Genomic DNA, 20,284 nt, shown 5'->3' on the forward strand with positions numbered 1-20,284 from the left:
AAATTTTAAACATCTCATTTATTCCTTGGAATACGACCTCCTTCTGTCATTGAGGGCACTCTGACAGCTAATGAGGTAGGTATAGTACAACCAAGTCTTTCCTGATTAAAAACTGTGATGGTAACACTTTCAAACTTACCAACTGGCCGACAACAGAAATTGTGAAAATGGGTTTATGTATCCCTGAGAGGGAGTATCAAACAGGAAGAACAGGAATCCTCTCCACAGATTTTGGGAGAAGGGCCATCACTTCACTGCCATGGTGAAAGACTGTTCTATGAAAGCAATGCATCCACACAACATTGCTGCAGGACCCACAGATTTTATAAATTGGGGAGCCAGGAAAGTGAATTGATTTGCCTATGGCCATGAGAGCAGTCAGTGACAGACCTGGGATTGGTGATCAGGACTTCCTTGCCTCCTGCATCATATTCAGTTATCTCCCTGCTGGCCAGAGGCTCTCTGCCTGCTGTTCTAACATACTGGATAGAGATAGTCATGCAAGGGGTGGAGCACAAAGTCACTGGAGAACAGGGCACGTTCTGTGCCAGGAAGCAGATTTCTCCTGGAAGCTGCGTGCAATTGGGAACCTCTGGTGGGAAGCACACATCTGATTTTTTTCACCCTGGAATGTCTGGTGCTTAAGGCTTAGCACAACGAGGACCATTGTAATGACTAAATGGAACAGAGATAGCCCATACAGGCATAAATTACAAGGTGTCTGTCTGGTAGTGAAACAACCTTTTCCCTATGCTCTTTTGACCCTTAAAACAAACGTTAGCCTGCTTAATTCAGTGGACTCATCACATCCAACCACAGATCAGTCTATATTTCCATGTCCACAGGTCGGATATCTCCAGTTTTGTGTTCTTTTACCCACAGTTCCCTGTCTTTGGCAGGATCCACTTTCCGAAGCAACTGATCCACGAGTTCTACTGTCTGAAATGAAGAAAACAAGAATCCAAATGTCAAGGGCACACTTCAGGCAGAGAGTCATTGCTCTGACATGCAGAGCAGCTGTGGGCATGCCTACACTGCATCTGCAGACAAGTGAGAGCTGCACGTACACGAGACTGGATGGACAAGACAGGTTTGGACGTGCAGCCTTGTGAGAGGGAGACTTGAAGAAGCAGAGACAGGTTTCCTGTGCCAGGCAGCAGCCAGGCAGCCTCTGATTCCTGTTCTGCACCTTACACCAAACACAACTGTACTGAGACAGCGTGCATCCCCCATACTTTAATATTTGATAAATGGCCAGTTTTCAATAAGGAAAAAATACATATATACTCCTTTTTCCAACAGTAAAACAATTCAGCATCTTCCCTGCACAAACAGAAGACCTCATGGAGTAGTGCATCATGCTGGGAGAGCTGATAATGGCTCATGCTGGCCAAATGTACCTCAGCTGGTTGTGTCTCCCTCAGGAAAGAGCTGCGTGAAATGTGATCAGAGAGCCCAGGACTGCGGGGAGGCAGCACAGCACTGCTGCAGACACCTCCCCCACATCCTCTGACAAAAGCCACTCAGAGCAGGCCAGGAGGGACCGTTCAGCTCAGCTGGAGGGCAGCGAAGGGCACAGAGAGCAAACAAAAGCACACTTACACTTTGGTTGAACATGTCTGTCTCGTGCCGCAGCTGTGTGTACTGGCACAGATGCTGCCGAATCATCTCCACCCTTTCGACTTCTAGTCTCTCAAGCTCCTGGACATGAAGAAAAACAAGTCCATATTTTTACTGGAACCTGAGCTCGGAGGCCCAGAGAAAGGAGGACACACAAAAGGCTGCCAGGAGGTGCCATACTGCCCCAGGGTCATGCTTTGGAGCTGGACTCTGTGGTTGCACATTCCTCTGCTCTGCAAAGAATAAGAAACAGCAAGCAACAGCAGTCATCTCAGCCTAGCAACAGAAAAGAAGGTCAAACCTTTCCAAAAGGCTCCAAAACTGAGACAACCAAGGCAGAGAGTGGAGGCACTGCCTTCAGAGATGCTGCAAGCAAGAGGGTTTCCTGCAGGAAGTTTTGTGTGCTTTATTGCTAGCTACAGAAATTCCAGTGATTCCCTGGGGCAGCAGAAAGCACACTGGGGGGATGGCTCAGAACACCCCCATTCCAACCAGACACCTGTCAGAGCACAGCTCACCAGATGCTGAGCTGGGACAAGCTTCCACCTTGCTCAGCTGGCAGTAAGCAGAACCCAGCAACACTTAAGTTGGAAATTCAGGCGATTTCTGTCTTTTCTCCTGACATTTCCTGCCTCCCTCTTCTTCTGAATTCTGATATTATACCCCAAAATCTGCATTTAGTCCTTCTGGACTGAATACACTGAGCACTATATGCAGTTTTGGGCACGAAAATACATTAAAAAAAAAAGACCTTAAGCTGTTAAGTGTCCAAAGCAGGGCCACAAAGACAAAAAAGGGGCTGGAGGGCCCTTAGGGAAGGCTCTGGTGAGATCCCACCTGGAGCCAGCTCTGGGCTTGGCAGCACAAGAAGGATGTGCAGCTTCTTTCTGGGTTAGGTCCAGAGGAAGCCAAAGGGATGCTCCAAGGCAGCTTGCAGCAAGCCAGGCTGAGACAAGTGAGGCTGTTAACTCTGCAGAAGAGATGGCTCTGGGGAGACTTCAAAGAAAATTGTGAAATTGTGGAACAGAAAAATTCATGAATGTATAAATGGATTTGGTGATTTATCATGTGTTTTTCTGTGTTTTCCCTGTGCATTACTTCATCCTTTTCAAGGACAATTTGAGTGTTCTGGCCCCTAAGCAGCCCTGAATTGGTTTAATGCCTTCTGCAAAGAAACAATTATTTCTTCTTTCCCCTACTGATGAGCTTTTCTTAAGACTGAGAGTGGGACAAACAATGTGAGATTTATCACCCCATTTTCCCCAGAGCTTTGCACTGAACTAGCTGTGAATGATGAATACTGGAGGCTATGACAATTCTGCAAGGGTAGCTTTAGATGTTACACACCAGAGTGGTGGTCACCATCTCCTCAAACCACTTGGACTGGGCTTGATTGTAAAGATCCACACAGCGCATCAGGTCATCCCCTGAAAGAGAAGAGACAACAACACATCAGTCTGGTCCAGCCAGAGCTCAGAAAGAAAGTGCAGGTCAGGTTTTGTAGACCTCAAGGGTTTGAAGATGAATCCTGGTGGAGCTCAGAGGAGTTCTGCTACATGGACCAACATTGCAACTAAATGCATGCACCTGATGTATGGCAAGAAAGCAGGTGACTAGGGAGAGAATTAATAGATTTTGAAAGAAAAATATAAGTATTAAGAGTAGTATTTTACAAGGTGCCCAGAAATATTAAAAAAATGCAAGTTACTTCAGTTAAAAAAAAAGCCATAGATGGGAAGCTGTATTTGAAAACTAAAGTAATTAAAATGGGAAATTGGCAATGGTGAGTTGTGGAACTGCAGGGCAGCTCTGTGTAGGTGAGACTGCAGTCTAAGGGGTCTCTGTCTCAAAGGAGAGGGATGCAGCAGGCCCCAGCTGTTGGATGAAGGGATGCTGATTTGCAGCCTCATGCATTCTCCAGCCTCTGCAGATGCCCAATTCCAGCTGAGCTCCAGCTCCTGTGATCAGGGCAATAACAGCAGAAGTTGCAGTTCTTTCCATTGTTTTCTTTGTTACAGGACTCTGCACTGATGAAGGGGGAAACACAGGCGGCAAATTTGGAAAACAATTTTCAGAGATTGCTGCTTTGCAGCTAGGAAATTCTCTTTGTTTCTTAAATGAGGCTCAATCTCTCTTTCCCTCTCTGATCTTCAGCTCCTCCTTGCATGTTCAATAAAAATTGATTATAAACAATTTCTAAGGACCCAAGGAACAAAGAGAGACTGTGAATTTTCAGGTGATAAACAACATCTCTTACAGAACCTCCAGTTGTTAAATCATAACTTTTCTTTCCCCTCAAATGATTGCCTGTAGACATGGCCACACTCCCAGAACTCTTCCCAGACTCCTATCCTGAAGTTTTAAAATCCTCGGAACTCTGAAGGACCACTCTGCCAAGGAACAGCCTTTGTTGGAGGGATGAAACATGGGAGGCCTAGCTAAAACTTATTTTCAGCCAAGGTACTGAGCTGCATGTATCAGCTCTGCAGATCTCAAAAAGTTCCTGATGGATCCTGCAGATGTGGCTTGAGCCTCTGCAAAACATGCACAGGTCACAGCAACTGGCTGTATCCTCAGTACAGGACAGCACACACTACTATATCCTCGGTATTCCCAGAAGAGAAATTATTTTAGTCACTGAGTAGCAGAGGGGAAAAAACCGAAAAACATCACTTTCAAGGAAAAAGACAGTAATAGTAAGTGTAATAGGCACCCACCAAGTTGTGGGTGAGTGTGATTTAGGAATGAACCAAGGAAGGAACTGTGATTTATGGAAGAAACACCCTCAGCTAAGCTTCTCTGAATCTGACTTTGGAAGTTCACAAACACTCAGTAATCTAAGGACACCTTCATGAGACAGATAACTCACCCTACTTCTGCTGTTCTCACCTCAATTATCAATAATTTGTGACATCTGAGTCAGAAAAACTAGGCTTGTTTCTTCTGAGGATTTAACATCACACAGATCTGTAACATGGTTCACTTTGACTTTTGTAGCAATCACATTCTCTGAAAAAAATCCCTCTGCCCAGGATTTCTCTCCTGGGAAGCTGAGAAGCCTCAGAGAAAAGGAGAACAATTTTTATCTCATTTGCTTCTCCGGTGTTTTGCTCACATGTGGAATGTGTTTGGAGATTGCTCCATTGGATTCTGCTGTGAGTTGATTTCACTCTTTGGCCAATCAGAGCCAAGCTGTGTCCAGACTCTGGAAAGAGTCAGGAGTTTTCATTATTATCTTTTTAGCATTCTGTATGCATCCTTTCTGTATTCTTTAGTATATTATAGCATTCTTTAATATAATATAGTATCATCAAGTAATAAATTATCCTTCTGAGAACATGGAGTCAGATTCATCATTCCTCCCTGCCATAGGGGGTCTCTGCAAGTACAACAGCCTTTGTTTTTACAACATTAAAACCAAGCACCACGTGGATGGATGGATGGATGGATGGATGGATGGATGGGAGTCCCCCTGGCTCTTGCTGCGTGCTGACAGACACAGGTACTCACCTGCCTGGGTGGACTTCCGTCTGGCCTTCTTGATTTCCTCTTCTGTCTTGTTGCTGAGTTTCACCTCTAGCTGCTGTGTTTTCATTTCCAGATCCTTCTGCCTCTCTGTCAAGGCTTTCCGGGCCTTGGAGGAATGAGGAAGAGTCAGAAGTTACAGAGAAGAAGATCTGGCAGTTGCTTTCAGCCACCTAGGACTCCTTCTCACAAGTGGTTCTCAGCAACTGTGCATGGAACTGGGTCCTAACAGGGATTCAGGCTCTTACAAAACCATGGAGTTCACAAAAGTGTCCTGTGACCACAAAGGGGTCACCACCAACAAATCACAAATGCATCTGAACTCTTCACAGTCTTAGAAAGGCAAAGGACTAATAGCATCATCAGGCTCTCCTGTTTCTTAATAGCTTTCTCATTATTTCTGGAAGAAAAGAGAGCTGGAGCTTCTTTCAAATGTCTTAAACAGCATCATTACCAGGACACCTCTTCCATTCACTTTTCTTAGGATCTGAATTGTTGAAGTAATTTCAAGTATCTTAGAAAATTTGTCTTTAAGTAAGTTTTGGTCTCAGTGTACATCCATCACAACTAACAACAGGAACCTAATTCAGAAAAACTTTCTCAGGTTCATGCCAACAGTAGAAATCAAGAACCTGAGGCCTGGTTACAACTGATGACTTGAACTACTTTACTTAGAAGTTCTTCAAGCTGTTAAAACCTGATTTATCAGTACAAATATATATTATACATGTAAATTAGTAAAGTACCTTAACAAATAAACACTGTTACATGCAGGCTGATAAATAGACAAAAATCACTTGTTTTGCATGGATTTGTTATAAAACATGTCACATTTGTTCTTTATATTGTAGCAGTGTTTCAAACTAATTTGGATGACTGATTTTCTTAGAACTTTGCAGTTTTTTACAGTCACACCAGCCTAAATGCTACAGCTCTGCTGAAACATTCCTGGAATTTTTTCCATGTGCAGTTCTGAGGCCCTGGTGGGTCCTGCAGGTCTGGAGAGGGAGCTGCAGGAGAGCAATCTGTGAGGGCTGAGAGCTCCACAGGCACTGCAGTCACAGCTCTTCCTTCTTCCCAGGGTTATTCCTAATTCACTACTCCCAATGTTGCTACTGAGTTGCTTTGCAGATAGGAGTGTGAAGAACTTGGTGTTCTGCAGAAAAATGCCTTCCTTGCAGACACTCAGCCTAAGGACCTTGTGTATCCTGCCACAGTTCTGTCCCTGGGGAACTCCTGCTGAGCTTTAATGAAAGCACAAACAGCTTTGGGGATGACTGGGAATGGTATTTTCCTCTCCAATTTACACCCAAAAGCAAACTCATGAGGATACAATTTGGCAGCTGAGGCATAAGCATCCCTAATTCTACCAGCTGCTGCTGGGAGATCACATTTTGTGGTCTAACTCCCTCCACCACGACCTCAGCCACCTCCTGGCTGGTGTCACATCAGCCCATTACTGGCTGCTGCTGCTGCTGCTGTGTGGGTTTTTACAGTGAGGATGTTGCTTGGGAAGGGTTTGTGATTTGCCAGGCCAGGGTCCAGCTGCTTTTGGCCACTGAGCCAGGTGAGCCTCTGACCTGACCCTGCTGCCATTCTAAGGCAAGGTGCTCTACATTTTGAGAACAATAGATGCACACTAATAAGAAGTATTTGCATCAATTTTATTGCCCCAAGCTGGCAAGGGGAGGATGAACCAAAAAGCCACTTCAGCAATGTTTGTCCCTCACTTCCCAGATCTCAGTTAAACACCAAACTATTTCTGGGGTTGGGCAAAGCACAGCAAACAGCTGTGGCATTCACATTCCCTGAACAGAGAGACATAATTCCCTCTCGCAGAGTTTTTCCCTGGAGAAGCACAGAGAGAAGAAGAGAAAAACAATTCTTATCTCTACTTGCTGCTCCTGTTGTTTTGCACATGTAGAATGTGTTAGGAAGATTGTTTACCTGAAGTGATTTGTCAATTGGATTCTGCTGAGATTTGTTTTGTTTCCTTGGCCAATCACTCAAAGCTGTGTCCTAGCTTTCTCAGACAGGAGTTTTCTTTAGTATCTTTTAGTATTCTTTAGTATTCTTTGTAGTATACAAAGAATACTAAGAGATACTAAAGTAGTATTGTAGTATACAAAGAATACTAAAGAATAGTAGTCTTTTAAAGAATAGTAAGAATTGTAATCTTCAATATAGTATAGTATAATGTAATATAATATAGTTTAATAAAGCAATTATTCAGCCTTCTGAATCAATAGAGTCAGATATCAATCATTCCCTGCACCAGGGGCACCCTCATTTCAATAAACAGTGAAAGCCCTCAGCAGGAACAGCTGTGACAGAGCTGAAGCTCTCCAAGGCGCAGCTGCTCTGCTCAAAGCAGCAGTTTGGTGTGTCTCAAAGCCTGCAGGCTGCTCCTGCTCCCACCTTCTCCACAGCCGTGTAGCGGCTGGCCAGGTGCTTCCGCAAGTCCGCGATGTGGTGGTCACACTTCTTCATGTCCTTCTTGAAGTTCTCTCTGAAGTTCAGCAGGGGCTTCTCCACCTCACTCTGGAGCTGGAAATGAAAATAAAGGAAGAACTGAGGAGCCAGGCAGCAATTCCTGGCTCTGCACAGAACCACAACTGGAAAAAACCTCCAAGATCATCAAGTCCCATCGTCAACCCAGGTGTGGCATACACCTTCTCTGAAATAATCACTTTGCCCAGGATTTTTCTCCTGGGAAGCTGAAAAGCCTCAGAGAAAAGGAAAACAATTCTTATCTCTTATTTGCTTCTCCTGTGTTTTGCTCATGTGGAATGTGTCTGGAGAGCATTTATCCAACAGGTGATTGTATCATTGGATTCTGCTGTGAGTAGTTTTGATTCATTGGCCAATCAGGGCCAAACTGTGTCAAGACTCTGGAAAGAGTCACAAGCTTTTATGATTATTATTATCATCATAATTATTATTATTTCATTATTTTTATTATTATTTTCATTATTATCTTTTTAGCATTTAGTATGTACCCTTTCTGTATCCTTTAGTATAGTTAGTATAGCATTTTTTAATATAATATAGTATCATAAAGTAATAAATTATTATCTCTCCATCTGAGAACATGGAGTCAGATTCATCATTCCTGCCCTCATCAGGCATTTCCTGGCAAATACAATACCCAGGGCTGCCAGGTCCACCATTAAACCTTGCCCCTAAAGTGCCACATCCACATTGTTGTTTGCACACAAACAGTGGGAAGGATTTGGAGGATGCTACAGGAGTTTCTGTGCAGAGTTTAAGAAGTAAAATAATGGAAAAGCCCCTCTCAACCTGGCCTGCCTACACACACACATCACTCCAAGGTGCATTTCTTCCTTTTGGAAAACAATTCAGGAGGACAATGGGGAGCAAAAAGTGTTTCACTAATTACAGCCCTGATGTCGAAGTTTAAGGCAGAGCAGTGGGTTACCAAGGCAGCAGCTGGTTGCCTGAGTAACCTCTGCTGAATTGCTTACAAATGGTGCAGAGCTATAATTTTCCTCCAGAACATGGCTGTGGTGCTGAGATATCTGCCACTGAATTGAACTTGAACACCCACAGAGGTTAACAGAATGCAACAGGATTCAAGAGCATGTCATATGTGGTGGAAAAAGCCCAGATAAATACCATAATTTGTAAAAGAAATCTCCTTGGGCATCACAGATAAAACCCCAAAATAACGTGATGCTCCCAGCAGACTTTTGAGAAAGGCTAATGGTACAAAAAAAGCCAGAATTCTGGTTCTCTTCCTTTCTGACAGGTAGAGTAGATTCTTGTTGAGAAGCCAAATATTGCTTTTCATTTCTTCCTTTGCAGAAGTGAATTGTACAAGTACTAGTTCAATTTACTGCTGGAACACAGAGTCCAGGTGAACAACATCTAAAATCAGTTTTACTTTTTAATGAAAAATTAAAGCTAGATGTGTTTTGATTTACTCAGCAGGCAGACTAAACTGATTTTGGGAGGAAGATTGGACAGAGTTTCAGCAAGTTTGTTCACCAACTTATTAATTCTCCTAAAATTGTACCACACGCCTGTGTATTTCCCCCACTAACATGCACTGAAGGGAGAGGCCCACCAATACAGGGAAACATATTTGGAAAAGAAAGAACCATTTACCTTAGAAGAAAATTTGAGATGAACCTCTGCTTCATCAGCTAAACTCTTCTTGAGCTGAGCCCAAGCTTCTCCCAGCGTGCTGAAGGAAGAGCAGGACAATGATCAGTCCCTTCCCCACCTCTCCTTGTGGATCTGTCAGGGAAATCTGGCACGACACTTTGTACCATATCTTGATCAGCAAAACCATAGAAAAGGGTAATAGAAATCTGAGAAAATGCCCAACCTTTGTGACCAAGGCAGAATTGTGTTGGCATTGTTTGCAGCAGATCTTTGCAAACCCAGTTCATGACAATCTCCACTGACAGAGACACCAGAGCCTCCCTAAGCAAGACCCTTCAGCATCTCATCTTCATCATAACAAAGTTTCCACCAATGCAGCTTTTTCTACCTCTTCTACTTTACACCCTACTTCAGAGAGCAGATTTTCACTTCAGGTGAAAAGTCGTGGAAAAGCTTTTCAGCACTTGAAAATTTCTCTGTTGTCTTTTTCTTTCAGATTATTTCCAGGACAGTGGCAGCTGAGGCAAACTCCTCCAGATCCTTTACAACAGCCCAGACTGCTCCTAAAGCACCATAACCAAAACTACACTGTCCCCAGTACAGTGCAACTCCAGGGGCTAAACTGGTAACAGATTATTTTGTATCAGACACTCTTTCTTCTACATATTTCAATGTGATTGCCTTTTTAGACAACAGCATGAAGTTGTTGATGAATAAGCTTGTGATTCACTATAGCCAGATCCTTCTCCCACAAAGTGTTATGTAACTGTATCTTTCACATCCTGTAAAAGTATAAAACCCGCTGCTTTGTCCTCATTAAAATGCATCTTAGTTTTTTTTTTTTTTCAGTTAATTTCTCAATTTTAACACAAGAATTCTGAATTGCAACCTTTTCCTCAAGTTACACATACCAACCCTCCTAGCTCTGTCACATCTCTGGATACAGTAAATCCATAATTTCTTCTATTACAGGTTGTTCATTACAAAAACATTTTAAAACGCCCTGGACTTAGGACAAACCCTTTGGGATGTCATTCCTCAGCTACTTTCTGCAGTTTAGTTTCTGTAAGCAGTGGGTTTTTCCTACCTAGTTTTTTGCACATTAAGCTTTATTTAGGCCACCATTTCTCTTGTCTGCCTACGAGAATCTCCCATCACAAAAAGCAACACTAAATAAAGAGCTGTGAGGCTTGACCTACTCTTTTACTCCATCACTGAAGGAATTTAGGTTGGCTTGGCATGGCTCTTTATGCATATACAACAATTGCATCTAATTTTTCCCCTAAGTGGAAGTTTGATGGTTTACTCCACCACTTTGCACAGGTTAAATAAAGCTGAATGATCTACAATTCCTGGCTCCTTCTATCTCTTCCCTATCCCCTTTTCAAGGATAATGAGATTTGACTGTTCCTGATAGCCTGAAAAATCACCTGTCACCTGCAATCTCAAACTAATGATCTGTCACCTCTGATGCTGCTGCAAGGCCTTGAGTCCTCAAATGTGGTGTTCATCAGTTAAACAACTCAGACACACCTACAGAATATTCCTCCTTCCCTGAGGTCCTCTCCCACTGCCCATTTCCCACTGACACTACCCCTGTTATCTGGGAGAGCATCACTGGACAGTGCTCTCAGCTCCATGTCCTTTCCAGCTTTCTACTTCAACATTTCTTAGGCTTGAGTGTTCATTCCCTCTCTTTTCACCTACTTTGTTTCCTTCCCTTTCATTTTTTCAGTCATTCCCTCCTTTTCCCATTGGGGGTAGGAGAAAGTGGAAGGAAGATGTGGGAGGAAGTGGGTTTAGCTTTGCTAGATCAGCTGAGCATCCAGCCCTAAGGAGAAAGGAGGACAGAAACCATTCCCAGTGTACTCAGGGCAGTAACAGCCCAGTTATCCTCTTGGAATTTCTGTCCTTGCCTCCTGGAAGCTGAGCAAAACACCTCATGCAGCTTCAGTGCCAAAGGTGAGGACAGTCATTTCCAGCTTGGCCTTCAGAGCTCAGAGGGTTTGTGGTGAAACACACAGAGCCACCAAGTTCTGATCCCTCAGCAGTGGTGCCTTTGCATTAATACTGAAAAACTGCAATTCAGGCTGAACTGCACTGCCTAATGTCTTCTTAATAACTTCCCAAGTGTGAAAACGTTGGAAATAAGCAGCAGTCTGCTGCCTTTCTTGAAGTGCCAGTACCCTGATGAGAAGAGACTTTTTTATCCTCCCTCTTGTCTGTGCTGCTCTGATTGTACCAGCATTGACCTTACACAGCTACTCTCAGTAGTGTGTATATATAGATATACATATATATTCTGTATGTTCTTCCATTTTCAAAGTATTTTAGTACACATACATGCTAATCCTGGAAGGAACCAGTCCTGCCTACAACAAGGACAGCATATAAACCTGATTGGAAATGCAACTTCTCAGTAACTGTACCGTTACTGTACTGTACTGTACTTCTCAGTAACAACCTAAAAAAAAAAACCCAAACAAACAACTCTGAAGCAATTACATCTTCCCTAACATGCCCAGGGTGCTAATCTAAATAAACCTCTACTCAGAGGGAGAGAGCTGGGGAAAATTACTTGTACCTGTGTGGGAGAAATGCCTTTTATATTAAAATTCGTCTTCTGTGAAATTCACAGAGACACACTTACCCTTCTTCCTGAGCAGCCAAGGAATTCTGAGACAGTTTGGACAGGTTCTTAGCATATTCCTCCTCAATCTTTATCCTACACTCACATACACACAGAGAGAAAATAAAAAGACAGCAGTAAGTAAGCTTTAAGGCAGAAACCCACACACATAATTTCAAGAAATTCTCTGCATTTTAACAGATTTTGCCACAGGAATTTTCCTTTCAGTTTCCAGGGCTTGGCAGCACTGGTTTGATGAGCAGTCTTCTCCCCCCATATGCTAAAAATGCAGAGGCAAGAGCAGGGCTATATGCAGGATGGCATGTGAGACAAAATTAGCTGAAGAAGCTCCAGTTCTGGAGAGCAAGTAACAAGGACAGAGTGTTTCTGCTCTGCTGTCTGCAAAACCAGGAGCACGTGCTTCAGTCTGCTGTGAAATGTGAGGCTGCACATCCTTGAGGCAAAAACGAAGGAGTGCAGCCACCCAGGAAAAACCCAGATGAGATTTGGGGGGATGAAGTGCACCTTCCTTGGGGACAGCAAATGCTTCCTGCTCTCTGTGATGGGTGACAATCATGGCAGGGATGTGGCAGCAGCTTCGGGCACCAGCACATGGCTGGTGCAGCCCCTTCCTCTCACTCACTGCCCTGTGCTGGTCTTCACCCACCTGGAGGCACCAGGACAGGAGCTGAGCTTGCCAGGGGCAAGGGAGCAGAGCAGGAAAGGCGTGACAGTGCTCACAGGGGTCTGAGGATGGGGGAAGAGATGAGGATCTGACTCCGTGTTTCAGAAGGCTGATTTATTATTTTATGAGATATATTAAAACTATACTAAAAGAATAAAGGATTTCATCAGAAGGCTGGCTAAGAATAGAAAAAGAAAGAATGATAACAAAAGCCTGTCTCAGACAGAGTCTCCGAGCCAGCTGACTGTGATTGGCCATTAATTAGAAACAACCACATGAGACCAATCACAGATGCACCTGTTGCATTCCACAGCAGCAGATAATCAATGTTTACATTTTGTTCCTGAGGCCTCTCAGCTCCTCAGGAGGACAAATCCTAAGGAAAGGATTTTCATAGAATGTGTCTGTGACAGAAAGGTGCTGCCACACAGCCCCACAGGGAGGAATGGGCCACTGCTGGTGCAGAGGGATGGGAATCCTGCCTGGAACCCTCTCCTGCTGCCAGTGAAACAACTGCAAGGTGCCCATGCTCCCAGCCACAGCAAACACTTGTCTGTTCACTGGTTTTCAACCCAGCTTGCTCAACAGAACATTTCTGAGAGAACTGTGAAGCCCCCAGATAGAAAAACTCCTGATTCTGCGCCAGCTGTGCACAAAACCCGCTCTGAAGTATCTTTATTTGTCCATGCACACAGCCTCAGAAGGTGGGGTATTTCTGGCAGGCCCCTTTGCAGGAGCTGCTTCAGCAAGTGCCCTTTTGTGGGGCGCATTTGAGATAAAAAGAAGTACTTTTTGTGCCCACACTCAAATAATTTCAGTCATGACATATTATGGTGGATGAAAAAAAACTAGAGAGCTGCAAAGGGAGGCGAAGATGATCTGATGTGACTGCCATGCAAGAAGGAACTAAATAGATTAAGACAACAGGGGGAACAGGGAGAAAAGGTGGTAGAGGATATCTGACAGACAGCTCCATAATTCCCACTAAGGGAAGACTGTGACTGAGTCTTTTTACACTGTTCCTCCAGATTAGGAGGGAACAATGGAATTATCAGACAACAGAAGCATAATTATTTTTCCTGTAGCACAGAGACTGCAGAAATCTTCCATAAATTGCTCAGACAAACAGTGAAAGGTGCATATATGGATCTGCTGAACATGGCAGAAATGAAATAATCTTTCTGTAACTTCCATCCAGACTCTGTTCACACTCAATTCCCAACATTTCTTTTTGTTCCCAGCACACAGTGGGTCTTTTCCTTCCTCTGCTGAGGACAGCCATGCCTCCCCACAGTGTCAGAGCTGCTCTCCTTGCTCTCTCTAATTTCACACCAACTTTCCTTTCCTCTTGAATGCTTCCTGCTTTTATTTCTGTCAAATTTCATTATATACTGCTTCCTTTGAAGAACCTTCCCCCTCTTTTCCCTTGCTATTGTAATTCTGCTTGCCTTCTCATCCTCTCCCTTAGCATTCCTATTTCTCAATTGCACTTTTAATGTTCCAGGTTGTTCTTTTTTCTACCTCTGGTAGAAGAAAGAACAACCTGGAACATTAAAAGGTTCCTTTTGTAGTATTTGTTCATTCCATTGGTCACACTCTAACTGCCTCTTGGATTATCTGATGTCAAAGACTACAGAAACCTCACGTGAGTGTATCTGCCACCATTATTGCCTGTGACACTTTGCATTTTCCCACTGCTGCCACATCCCTAGCATGAAAATAAAGGTGAGAGGGAGAAACAAAACAAATTATAAATGAAACTATCTGCAAGTTCTGCCCAACTGAACTGCACCCTGAGAAGGCTCTGGGGAGAGCTCAGAGCTTCTGACAGTGCTTAAAGGAGAGATGGAGAGGGACTGGGGACAAGGGATGGAGGGACAGGACACAGGGAATGGCTCCCAATGCCAGAGGGCAGGGATGGATGGGATTTTGGGAACTGGGAATTGTTCCCTGGCAGGGTGGGCAGGCCCCGGCACAGGGTGGCTGCCCCTGGATCCCTAGCAGTGCCCAAGGCCAGGCTGGATGGGACTGGGAGCACCTGGGACAGTGGGAGGTGTCCCTGCACTTACAGATGGCAAGGGGCTGGAATGAGATGATCTTTAATGTCCCTGCCATCCCAAACCATCCTTTGGTTCTGTAACCAAGCTCAAAGTGATGTTTTTTTTTTAAATCTTCCTCTAGGAAACTGTGCCTATGCTCCATGTGAACAAATTGCTTCTGTACTTTTCAGACAAAATATTTCCCTTTTAAACATCACCTCCACTCTGCTTCTCTCCTGTTTATACTTTTTCCTTGAATCTGCTGCTTAAAACCTTCTTGGTTCCCTCTGACAGACAGCCTTAGTGCAATACAACTCAGACAAGTGAGAGCTGGAGCAGCCTGGAAAGTGTGGATGAACGCTAAAGAAATATTAAATCTTCAGTAAGAACTTGCAGCAAACCTTTTATGCAGTTTAAGCCTTAACATATTTAAGGAATATCTAAATTGGGGAAAAAACAATTGCAATAAAGATTTAATTTGATAGCCAAGTGCTAATTACCTTTCTCGAACAAACTCTGCCATTTCTTTCTGCATTTGTTTCCCTTTAAGCTGCTTTTGAAGAAGAATTTCAAATCCCGACACTGTGTTGTTCCCTTGTGAGTCCTTCTTGTCTGCCTGAAAGAAATAAAAGGAAGTTCAGCAAAAACCTTTGGAGGCCAAACACCCACAGAGATTTGGCTCCCAGCAGTGGTGCCTGAGGGATCCTGCCCTTAGAGCAGCTGTGGCTACAGCACCTCAGACCCTCTCAAAGAAATACCCCAACTTCCTTCTTGCTCATTTTTTTTAGTTTAAAAAGGGAAGTTTTACAATTATCTTTAGCCAGAAAAGGATGCTGTGGGGGCCAAAGCAGCAACCCTGCTGTCATTCCTGCCCAGCACCTTTCACAGCTGGGTAAGGTGAGCCCCAAGGGCTCAGCCTGCCCAATGCAGGAGCCCTGGAACAAGAGAACACTCCAGGGGCAGAGGGTAGGACAGGGCTGCTCCTCCCAGCCCTAAAACACCTTTAGCAGCCTGCCAACTGTGATTTTTACTGAGGAAAACTGAGCCAGTCTGCATAAATCTACTGTAAAACAAGGCAAACCCATCCCACAGATTGCCACCACACATCCCATTCCTCACTGCCTGTTTCTCACACAGCTCCTTGCTCCACTGGCTTCAAGAACCAACACAGTTTTCTCTCTGCTTCCCTATTTCATTTCTTTCCCTCTTCCAATACCCAAACTCTCAGAGAACATCTCCCCCAGTGCTGCTCTGATCCCCCTCGTGCTGCACAAGCAGCCAGAGGAAAATGCCAGATTAATCAAGGCAGGAGACTGGCAGGGTGCCCTGCCAGGCACCAGCAGGCTGAGACAGTGGGAGAAGTGGAGATGATGGAGGAAGGAGAATTGAGCTGTGGGCAGAGCATGACAAGGCCAAAGAGGAAATTCCTGGAAGCAGAGTTATGAGAGGATAAAAGTCTGCAAGAAATAAGGAGCTGTGAGTAGAGTTTCACTGAAATCAAGATGTGACCAAGCCATGGAACCAAGCACAGGCTGAGCTTGAACAGGGAGGACCAAACAAGGCAGGAACTTCTGTGAGACATGTACAAAATAATCAGTCTGTACACCATTAATGACTTAGGGCCCACTGGGATCAGAAGACTGGAAGGAACTGAAGAAATGTTGTGGTAACGTGACAATTTTCAAACATGTGTATTTTTTTTCAGTGTATTTTAGCATTGCCCTGCCATCAGCACTGAGCAGGCACAAAGGGACATTCTGCTGGGTCTCCAACACTGACACTTTTTATTAAAAGGGAAACACTTCAACAACCAATAACTGAAAACACACATGACATTCCTAAAAGCTTCATTGCTGCTTCCTTTTGTAGTATTTGTTCATTCCATTGTATTTTCCTCTCACTGCCCAGAAAAACATTCAAGTGGAAGGAAAGTTTTCCACTGGAAGACCATTTTCTATCAGCTCCACACTCCAAGGACCACAGCATCATTTTCATGTGACTCAGGAGCCTGAAAACAGACCTGGGCACAAGGGGGCACACACAGAACCAGCCATGGAAGACTCTGCATGCTCCAGGCTGCATTAAAACTACCCAAGCTATAAATTGGCCTGTCCCTCACAAACCTCACCGTACAAAGAAGGCATTCATTGTCTGACCTCTGGGATACCCTGTGGAGGGAGCTGTACAATTTAACAAAGAGTTTTTAACTTGCTTTAGAAGGGGCACCCCCTGCTTCCTTGTGCATCCCTGGCTCTCATGCTCTGGGAACACGGGAATCACATTCCCTGCCAGCCACTCTGCTATCCATGGAGCTGGGGTAAGTCCAGAGGAGGCCACTGAGCTGGAACACATCTGCTCTGAAGACAGGCTGAGAAATGGAGGCTGCTCAGCCTGGAGAGGAGAAGGCTCTGGGGAGAGCTCAGAGCCCCTTGCAGGGCCTCAAGGGGCTCCAGGAGAGATGGAGAGGGACTGGGGACAAGGGATGGAGGGACAGGACACAGGGAATGGCTTCCCACTGCCAGAGGGCAGGGCTGGATGGGATATTGGTAAGGAATTCTTCCCTGTGAGGGTGGGGAGGCCCCAGAGCAGCTGTGGCTGCCCCTGGATCCCTGGAAGTGTCCAAGCCAGGATGGAGCTTGGAGCAGACTGGGACAGTGGGAGGTGTCCCTGCCATGGCAGGGGTGGAACAGGGTGGGTTTTAAGATCCCTTCCAACCCAAACCAGTCTGGGATTGTGGGATTCTATTCCCTTCCTCCTGCACTGCCCTTTTGCCTGTGCTATTTTGAAGTATGTGGCTTCTCCTACATCCTCCCTATTTCCTGAGCAAATCCATCTCCTGGGAACTGCCCTTGCCTTTCCTTCTCTGACGGATCAGTCACATCTCAGACTGGTCAGATGTTTCCAGGAGATCTTCCCTGGCATCCCCAGTCTCTGCGGTACTCCCTGAACACACTGTATCTCAGCCCAAATTCTCCTTTACCTTGTAGCACAAATCAAGCTGTTTATTCCACTTTCTTGGAAGCTCTGGAGCTGCATGTGGCATGTGGCTGGCTGCCCACTTACCCAGAAATAATCACAGTAGCTCCACTCTGAAGGTTTCAGCAACTGCTGCTCTGGCATTACGTCAGGGTGGGGGAAAGTCACACAGTTGATCTGTTAAAAAAAATACAAAAGCGAAAAAAAAGGAGAGTTAGACAGTAATGAAATGTAGCTGTTAATGAGAAATACGTAAATAAAAAGTTATATCCATCAGAAAATCCGCAGTGAAGGCATGCCAGGGCAGAAAAACTGCTTGTTGCATGGAAACAGCCAAGTATTCCCAGAATGCTGCTTTCTGCAGGCAGGAGTGTTGGCTCAGAGGGAAATCAACTACCCATTGCACATGAGGAAAACCTGCTGCATTTGGAAAGCACCACACAGGGAGTTCTCCCAAATCCCTGAAAACTGTGCTAAAAACCCTGATGTGAAACACCCTGAGCACCAGAGAGCACTGTCAGTGCAAAACACCCTTGGCTATGCCATCTCCTACAGGATGCCAAAGAAAAGGAATTATTTTATCAGTGCACAGCCCTCCAATCTGTGTCTAAGACCTTTTCAGATGGAAGTGATGCTCTGGGTAGAAAGGAGCAGGGGCTCTCTGGAGCCATGAACCTTCAGTGTTCACAGAGATCAGTCAGACAGGACTCATCACACGCTCATTAAACAACAGCATCAGAAAATCCAAGCACTCATTAAGCTATCCCAGTGGAACACTGCAGCCTCCTATCAGCACAGTGAAGGCAATGAGCACCACAGCTACAGCAGAACATTCTGCAGAACAACCCTGGACACAGCTGAGCCTCCCAGAGCAAGCACCAGCACGAGTCAGAGCTCAGTGCCAGTTTGTAATGCTCACCCCAAATCCCTGCTGGGCAAGTTCCCCAAAATCAGCCCCTCTCAGGCTCATGGGAACACTAAAAGCACTTGATTCATCAAGGGATCAAGAGGTATTGGGGTTGGGATGTCACAGATGTATCTGTATGGGGGTGGGGGTTTGTTTTGGATCAGTTAACTCACAGGAAATCCACACAAATCTGTGGGTAGGGTTAGCACAGCTGCACAGGCAGACCCAAAGGCATGCAGTGAATCTGCCTCTGGGCTATCCAGAGAGGATCAGAAAGGATGTGGCTGCTGACGCAGCACAAACCCACCACCCCAGAGCACAGCAGACAAAGCCTTCAGCTGATACAAGCTGCTCCTACAAACCCACACTGGTTCTGCTGCCTCTGCCCAGGCTGGAGCTTCAGCAGCTGCCCTGTAACAGTGCAGGAGCTTGCTCTACATAAACCACCCTGCCAGAGCTTGCCAAGCCCATCCCAAAGCAGGCTGAGCACCCTGAACCTGTGCTGTCTTTGGCTGTCACCTCAGCTAGATCCTAAACCATGTGTCTTGCCTTCCAGCTCCCACCAGGCTCCAAACTGACCTGAAAGTCAGAAAATTGGGCTCTGCAGGCAGTGACCATGCACTGGGGATCCTGCACCTCCAACCAGAGCCAGAATCTCCAGCCAGAGGCACAATGTCCAGTCAGAGCTGGCATCTCCAGCCAGAACCAGCATCTCCAGCCAGAGCTGGCATCTTCAGCCAGCCAGAACCAGCATCTCCAGCCAGAGCCAGCACCCTCAACCAGAGCAGGCACCTCCATCCAACTATGGAATTTTTATAGTATTTCTAGAGTTTTGAAAATTTTCACAGCTGGCCTCCACTAGCCACAGGGTGCCAAGCACACCCAGCACTGCAAACATCTTCCCTGTTCCCTTGGATTCCCCAGCAGAAGAGTCATGCACCAGCTCAGTTGAGAGCAGGATGGCCATGCTCTAACCAACTGCATCTCCCAAGTGTGTTCTGCAGCCTTTAACAGAAGTCTGGCAATCACAGAGTCATAGAAATATAGAATATCTTGAGTTGGATCATTGTGTTGTGGCACTGCACACCAGGACAGGGAGGTGATCTGCAGTGAGTGGCACAGGAGTTGTATCCTGCAGCTGAAAAATCTGCAAAGAGAACCAGCATGGGAAATTCCCACTCCCTGCTAAAGGCAGTGCCTGTTTCACAAAAGCTGAATCTGTGTCAGCTGGAAGCTGCTGATTAGAGATGTGACAGTGAGTGTCCATGTCCTGAAGCAATAACCACAGAGTCACTGGAAAGGCCAGGGCTGGACTGGTGACAGTGTCTCACTGCAGTGCACAGAACTCCAGGAATGCAGCACCAAGTGGAACAGTGAGTGTGTACATCAGCAGGTGATGAAAGCAGGGTTAATTCAAGTGTTTCTCAAAGTTTAAGGAATAAATCAAAATATTCTTCACTTCTCTAAAGGCTGAATTGTCTGGAAATGATGCTGAATTGTCCGGGAAGACTCATGAGGCCATTTGGGTCTAGTATCCCTTTTAAAAGGGAATTGGTGCCAGAATCAAAAAATAAACTCAGAAGCTTTTACAATCTTAAAAACAAACAAACACACAAACAAAAATATTATGGTAAACAGAATTTAACAGAATTTACATCTTTTTACACTAAGTCCCAGCAGGGGGCATGAAAATTTTCTAAACTCTAGAAATACTGCTAAAAATTCCATAGGACTACACAGGTAATCCTCTTTCTTTCCTTTCATTACCCCAGATT

The 20,284-nt window shown here is 45.1% G+C and overlaps 1 protein-coding gene across 2 annotated transcripts in view; it reads right to left on the minus strand.

Moving 5' to 3' along the window:
• GAS7 (growth arrest specific 7) overlaps positions 1 to 20,284 on the minus strand; it is a 72,059-nt gene continuing 51,775 nt past the window's right edge. For both annotated transcript variants that reach the window (XM_064728340.1, XM_064728339.1), the window contains exons 6-14: positions 17,690 to 17,779; positions 15,127 to 15,242; positions 11,924 to 11,998; positions 9,274 to 9,352; positions 7,564 to 7,692; positions 5,131 to 5,254; positions 2,968 to 3,047; positions 1,603 to 1,701; positions 1 to 939 (exon numbers count right to left, since the gene is read on the minus strand). In XM_064728340.1, the coding sequence (XP_064584410.1) occupies positions 826 to 939; positions 1,603 to 1,701; positions 2,968 to 3,047; positions 5,131 to 5,254; positions 7,564 to 7,692; positions 9,274 to 9,352; positions 11,924 to 11,998; positions 15,127 to 15,242; positions 17,690 to 17,779 (906 nt within the window). In that variant the 3' untranslated portion in view covers positions 1 to 825. The remainder of the gene's footprint in view (positions 940 to 1,602; positions 1,702 to 2,967; positions 3,048 to 5,130; positions 5,255 to 7,563; positions 7,693 to 9,273; positions 9,353 to 11,923; positions 11,999 to 15,126; positions 15,243 to 17,689; positions 17,780 to 20,284) is intronic.

Source organism: Zonotrichia leucophrys, chromosome 18 (assembly GCF_028769735.1).
Source record: "Zonotrichia leucophrys gambelii isolate GWCS_2022_RI chromosome 18, RI_Zleu_2.0, whole genome shotgun sequence".
Lineage (NCBI taxonomy): Eukaryota > Metazoa > Chordata > Aves > Passeriformes > Passerellidae > Zonotrichia > Zonotrichia leucophrys.